This window comes from Littorina saxatilis, linkage group LG3, assembly GCF_037325665.1.
Source record: "Littorina saxatilis isolate snail1 linkage group LG3, US_GU_Lsax_2.0, whole genome shotgun sequence".
Taxonomy (NCBI): Eukaryota; Metazoa; Mollusca; class Gastropoda; order Littorinimorpha; family Littorinidae; genus Littorina; species Littorina saxatilis.
Window position 1 is genome coordinate 61,710,652 of NC_090247.1, and position 7,314 is coordinate 61,717,965.

At 42.3% G+C, this 7,314-nt stretch overlaps 1 protein-coding gene across 1 annotated transcript in view; it reads left to right on the forward strand.

The window, feature by feature from the left end:
* LOC138962861 (relaxin receptor 1-like) overlaps window positions 1-5,746 on the forward strand; it is a gene marked incomplete at its 5' end in the record, with an annotated part of 27,513 nt that extends 21,767 nt beyond the window's left edge. Inside the window, 2 exon segments of the mRNA XM_070334827.1 lie at window positions 1,505-1,746; window positions 2,571-5,746. Coding sequence (XP_070190928.1) covers window positions 1,505-1,746; window positions 2,571-2,714 — 386 coding nt within the window.
* Window positions 5,747-7,314: the final 1,568 nt, after the last annotated feature.

Here is a 7,314-nt window from a genome sequence, read left to right on the forward strand (position 1 = left end):
GCACTACAACAGCACTGGGTGCAGTACTCGCTCCGGCATCGAAGAATTTTGCACTAAAAAATGCACAAAATTTGACCTATTTCGTCGCCTATAGAGGACGGAAAGAATGTCATTTTGAACATTGTTATGACATTCTTTCCGTCAAAAAAGTCAATTTAACGGTGTTAAATGAAGCGACCATCCACACATTTATGGTTGCCATCCAGAGTTTAGGTTGCCATCCACGTGTGGATGGTTGCGTTATGGTGATTTAGGCAACCAAACCTGTGGAAACGGGGGTACACACGCACGCACCCACGCACACACACACACCCATACATACACACACACACACACTCAAGCGCAGACACACACACACACACACACTCAAGCGCCGATACACACACACACACTCAAGCGCAGACACACACACACACACACACACTGACACACACACACACACACTGACACACACACACACACACACTCAAGCGCAGACATACGGACGTACATGTACAAATGCATAGACAGACAGACAGACAGACAGATCGACAGACAGACGGACAGAAAAACAGACAGACAGAGAGACAGATACACACAACAGTCTTAAATTCGAAATTTGGCTGATATAATTGTGCCTGTAGGATTGCCCACCCTAAAGGCGGCTGTTAATTGAGCTTGAAGTCGACTTCACGAAGTCTTTTTACCAAATACCCAGTGCTAAAGCTTCGTGCGGCCAGTTTCGCCAAGTATACATCGCCCAGTTAAAGACAGGCTTTAAGAGCTGCATTCTTTTACAATGTTGCCATCAAATAACAAGATATTCTTTTTAGAGCCATTTTGGTAGTTCCGAGAGACACTGAAAAGTGACTAATTTGAGGACCAATTTGACAAAACAACGGAGGTTTATCGACAATATTTGAAACTGCCAGAAAAAGAAAAACATCACGCATTGGCAATGGAGGAGCAAAACAAGAAATGTCATTGTTTTCCTTCAACCGATACGCATTCACGAGAAATCTTAATGATTTCCTTCAAGAGACACGCATTCACGAGAAATCTGAATGATTTCCTTCAAGAGACACGCATTCACGAGAAATCTGAATGTTTTCCTTCTACAAATACGCATTCACGAGAAATCTGAATGTTTTCCTTCTACAAATACGCATTCACGAGAAATCTGAATGTTTTCCTTCTACAAATACGCATTCACGAGAAGTCTGAATGATTTTCCTCAACCGAAATACGCATTCACGAGAAGTCAGAATGATTTCCCACAACAAATACGCATTCACGAGAAATCTGAATGTTTTCCTTCAACAAATACGCATTCACGAGAAGTCTGAATGATTTCCCTCAACAAATACGCATTCACGAGAAGTCTGAATGATTTCCTTCAACAGAAACGCATTCACGAGAAATCTGAATGATTTCCCTCAACAAATATGCATTCAGGAGAAGTCTGAAGGATTTCCCTCAACAAATATGCATTCACGAGTCCCTATTTCTTCCTTCTCTTTCACAGGAGTGGAAATCAGCGGGGACCTGTACGCGTGGCTAGTGGTCTTCATCCTACCGGTCAACTCGGCCCTCAACCCCCTGCTCTACACGCTGACCACTCGCCTCTTCAAGCAGCGTCTGATGACCGGGCTGGCCACGGCCGTGTGGAGGAGGAGGAGCCTGGAGACCAACTCCTCGTCCAGCTTCTCCTTTTCCTCCCTGAAGAGCCGCGGCTCCAGCCCCAGGCTGGAGAAGGACATCAATGAGGTATAGAGTGACGGTGGTGACGTCATGGGGTGTGACGTCATTGGATGTGACGTCATGTCGGTGTGACTTGCTATTAGTGTGACGTGTTGTCAGTGTGACGTGCGTGTTTTCAGTGTGACATGTTTTCAGCGTGACGTCATGTCGGTGTGACTTGCTATCAGTGTGACGTGTGTCAGTGTGTTTTCTGTGTGACGTGATGTCAGTGGTATGCCCGGTATTTGTTGTGTGGTGTGATGGGATGTGAAATGGTGTGACGTCAGGTGATGACGTACTTGAAGTTTTACGTCCGGGTGGGTTAATCAGTTTTGGTAGTGAGATGACACGTGTCATGATATCATTTTGTGTGAGGTGTTGTGTTGCATCGTGACGTAACGTAACTGTGTTTTACTCAGTGGACGATGGTGAAAGTCGGAGACAAACATGTACAATATTTGATTTACCAAAATGAAAAGGTCTGATACATAATAATAATAATAATAATAATAATAATAATAATAATAATAATAATAATAATAATAATAATAATGATGATGCATAATATTTCTATAGTGCGTGTATCCAGGGTTTAACCCTGCTCAAAGCGCTGTACAATCAAAATCCTACGACAACAATACATTTCATAATCAAGGTATACAACACAAATAACAAACATAACATTATTTAGTGCGAGGAAATATGACACTAAGACAGTTATTATATTCCATAATTGATGGAAAAGACGAGTATGTCCAGTCGAACCTTCCCTGGCGACCACCTCTTGATAACGACCGCCTGCCCATTACGAACAGTATGAACACTAACCACGACGTTCTTTTCTCTTTCAGTTTGAGCAACTGAGCAGCCTGAAGACGAATGGGAATAACTTCTACATTGGCAAGATGAAGTACATGTACAGCAACGGCAGAGTCATCTACCCCCCGGGCAAACCGGTTCCAGTTCACGTCGGCTACAAACCTGTTGCTTCGTGAGCCAAATAACGCTGCTGCGAGACTTCACGAAGCCGAGACTTGCGTTGTTTGTGGTACTGCAAACCCAAGATTTTACTTTGTGTTATTGCAGGGCATTACTCGCTGTTATTGCAAAGCGGAGACTTTACTTTGTTGCATTGAAAAACTGAGACATTGGTTTGTGGTACAGTGGTACCTACGATGTGAAGCCCCTCCGATGAGAGGACACCTCCCAGCAAAGGACACCTGTTGATGCCCCTTCGTCTATTATCTTGACTACAATAAATCTGTCATGAAATACCGCCTGCAACGTAGACACACCTTTGGCTGGTCACAAGGGTGTCATTTCATCACAGGTATCAATGCAAAATTAAAACTTTACTTTTTAGTGCTGAAAACCGAGATTTTACTTTGTGGTACTGCAAACTTGTAGTACTGAAAAACCAAGACTTTACTTTGTGGTACTGCTTCTTCTTCTTCTTCTTGTCGATCACACTAGTTATATTGTCAGCCCGGACAGCGAGACGAATGATGCCGTCTTCTCCAGGTCTTCCTTTCCTCCGTACAGCTTGCAGTGGAGGGAGACTGCAGTTGGCCACACGGTTTTTCTCAGACTCTCAAGGATGGTGCATCGCTGGAGGATGTGTTCAGTCTGGTCCTCTAGTCCACAGCTGCACGTAGGGGAGGGGACCAGCTTCATCTTTTGGGACATGTGTGCATTTAGGCGATTATGCCCAGTGCGAATCGCATCAGCACGACTTGTTCATGTCGCGTGAGAAGATGATAATCATCCTTCCGTTTCTGGGGCCTAAACACTGCCTTGGTGAGGGTTTTCTTCTCCATGAAGATGACAGGGTTGTCTGTTTGGTCTCCCTGTGCTCCGAGTTTGGCGAGCTTGTCTGCCCTCTCATTTCCGGGGATCCCGCAGTGGGCAGGTAACCACTGCAGTACCAGTCGCCTTCAGTATGTTCGACGTGTGGTACTGCAAAACCGAATGTTTATATATTGTAGTACTGAAAAACCGAGATTTTACTTTGTGGTACTGCAAAACCGAGTGCTTATATCTTGTAGTACTGAAACACTAAGACTTCACTTTGTGGTACTGAAAAACCGAAACTTTCATTCACTTTCTCGTACTTCTATCCCGATTTCATTTAGGGTACTGCAAAGCGGTGTTTACACTGTTTGGTACTGCAAAACCGAGACTTTTCTTGGTGGTACTGCTTGCTGTACAGAGAACTTATATTACCTTGTGATACTGGAAAACTGATACTTTTCATCGTGGCACTGGAAAATGAGACATTACTTTGTGATACTGCAAAACCGAATGCTGATATATTGTGGCACTGCGAAATCGAGACTGCACTCGCTGGTACTTCAAAACTGATCGAGACTTTACTACACCGCACTGCAAAACCGCGACTTGGTGGTACTGGACAACTGGTCCTTCACTTTGCGGTACTGCAAAATTGTGTCTTTGGTCCCCGTTCTATCGCTGCATCATTCAGAGTTTCTGAGCGAGGAGAGAAAGTCCTTTTGTGCTGTCTCAGCGATTTTGAGGAGGTCTCAAATACTGTTGTATGTTACTGCAAAGATCTGTTGACCGGCAAGTTCACAAATGACTGGAGCACATTGTTTTGTCGGACGAGATTCAGACACAGACCAGTTAATTTGTGGGAGTTTCAGAACAGACCTGTTTCTTTTCACGAGTTTCAAAGACAGACCTGGTTTTGTTGTACGAGTTTCAGAGACATTCCTGTTTCTGTGGCCGAGTTTCAGAGACAGACCTGTTCCTTTTCACGAGTTTCAGAGACAGACCTGTTCCTTTTCACGAGTTTCAGAGACAGACTAGCGATCGAGAAGAAGAAAAGAAGATGAGAGACAGACCTGTTCCTTTTCACGAGTTCCAGAAACAGACCTGTTCCTTTTCACGAGTTTCAGAGAAATACTAGTTTCGTTTCCACGAGTTTTAAAAACAGACTTGTTCCTTTGAACGAGTTTCAAACACAGACATGTTCTTCTGTACGAGTTTCAGAAACAGACCTGTTCCTTTGTATTGTATCGGAAGCGAGGAGTTCGACCCAGGGTCAGGGCGTTAGCAATTTTCTCCCCCCTTTCCTAACCTAGGTGGTGGGTTCAAGTGCTAGTCTTTCGGATGAGACGAAAAACCGAGGTCCCTTCGTGTACACTACATTGGGGTGTGCACGTTAAAGATCCCACGATTGACAAAAGGGTCTTTCCTGGCAAAATTGTATAGGCATAGATAAAAAAAAATGTCCACCAAAATACCCGTGTGACTTGGAATAATAGGCCGTGCATAGTAGGATATGCGCCGAAATGACTGCGATCTGCTCGTCGATGTGAATGCGTGATGTATTGTGTAAAAAATTCCATCTCACACGGCATAAATAGATCCCTGCGCCTTGAGTCCGAGTCTGGAGATACGCGCGCGATATAAGATATAAGACTTCATATATAATTTCTGAGCAATAGGGCACAGTACCTTTCATCTCACTAGTTGTTGTTTGTTTCTTTTTGATTTTGAAAGTACAGAACAACTTTTTGTCCGTGTGTTTCTTAATCCTGTACACTCTTAATTAAGTGACTGTACACAACAGTTACCCTTATGACTATTGTTTACTTGATTTTCAATGTGAAGTCAACAGAGAATCAGGTGCGATGATTTGCATTGCGTTCTTTACAAACACTGTCGAGTGAGTACCGGCCTTGATACTTCCATGCCATCACTCCTTGAATCTTAAGTTAAGTCTGCAAAGCACGTACATGCGGCGTGATTCAATTAGAACTTCACAAATTGTTTTGTGATTCCAGTGACTGAAAAGACATCTTATTGGTTTCAAAGAGAAGACAGGAATGGATAAAAAAAATGATAAAAAAAAAGAAAAGTGCAGTGGAACCCCCCTATTAAGACCGTAAAAATCTGAGAAAATCAGGTCTTAAAGACAGGGAGTTTTTTAAATGGAGGTACATTTACAGACGTTATGAACAGAAAGTCTGAAAAAGTCAGGTCTTAGAAGGGAAGAGGTCTTACATTGAGGGGGGGGGGGGGGGCGGTCTTAAAGGAGGGGGGGGGGGGTGGTTTCCACTGTACAAGTTTCTCTGTGCAAATGCACGCAATTTGTGACAAATTTCTCTTTTCTTATGAAGACTAGAAATTCTGATTTGAGACAGCTAGTGTACTGTGAAACGATTGCTTTGCGAGTGTACATATACTATATAAAAGACTGTGTAACACGTGCTTTGTCGTTCGTTGGACACAGTGTACAGAACAAATATCTTTGTCTGTGATTCTAAACCTACCAACCGCTATTTTCTGACCAATAGGGCACAGGGCCTTTAATTCATCTGACCAGTTGTTTCTTGTTTCAATTTGTTTTTGATTTTAATTGTTGGACTTTTGGGGTATGAACCAATGGAGCACCATGACGAATTGATATGAACGGACAGTTTTTATATTTAGTCAAGTTTAGACTAAATGTTTTAACATAAAGGGGGAATCGAGACGAGGGTCGTGGTGTATGTGTGTGTGTGTGTGTTTGTGCGTGTGTGTGTGTGTGTCCGTCTGTCTGTCTGTCTGTCTGTCTGTCTGTCTGTCTGTCTGTCTGTCTGTGCGTGTGTGTGTGTGTAGAGCGTTTCAGACCAAACTACTGGACCGATCTTTATGAACTTTGACATGAGAGTTCCTGGGAATGATATCCCCGGATGTTTTTTTTCATGTTTTCGATAAATACCTTTGATGACGTCATATCCGGCTTTTTGTAAAAGTTGAGGCGGCACTGTCACACCCCCATTTTTCAATCAGATTGATTGAAATTTTGGCAAAGCAATCTTCGACGAAGGCCGGACTTTGGTATTGCATTTCAGCTTGGTGGCTTAAAAACTTATGAATGAGTTTGGTCATTAAAACTCGGAAACTTGTAATTAAAAAAAAAAAAATTCTAAACGATCCAAAACTAATTTCATTTTATTCTTTGTCCTTTTCTGATTCCAAAAACATATACATATGTTATATTTGGATTACAAACAAGCTCTGAAAATTAAAAATATGAAAATTATGCTTAAAATTAATTTTCCGAAATCGATTTAAAAACAATTTCATCTTATTCCTTGTCGGTCCCTGATTCCAAAAACATATAGATATGATATGTTTGGATTAAAAACAAACTCAGTAAGCTAAAAAGAATAGACATACAGAAAAGCGTGTTTACCTGCTCAGCGCGACCACTACCGCACTATTCTGCATGGCTTGTCGATTTCACTGCCTTTGCCACAAGCGGTGAACTGACGAAACTACGAGTGTGTGGTCTTGGTGAAAAAAGCAGTGCATTCAGTTTCATTCTGTCAGTTCGACAGTTTGACTAAAATAATGTTGTTATTTCGCCTTACGCGACTTGTTTTATGATACAGAGGAGTTTTGCTGATCGAGGATGTTCACTCAATTTGTGTAAACATTTAGATTTTTAATCCCCAGTTAAAGATGTCAATGTTTTTTGTGTGAGGTATTCTTAGTTTCTTGTCAAGTTAAGGAAAACATGTCGGGAATCTGAAGAAGAGAAAATGACCAAGGAGGTGTCAAAACCGAAACTCAAACATGCTGGTA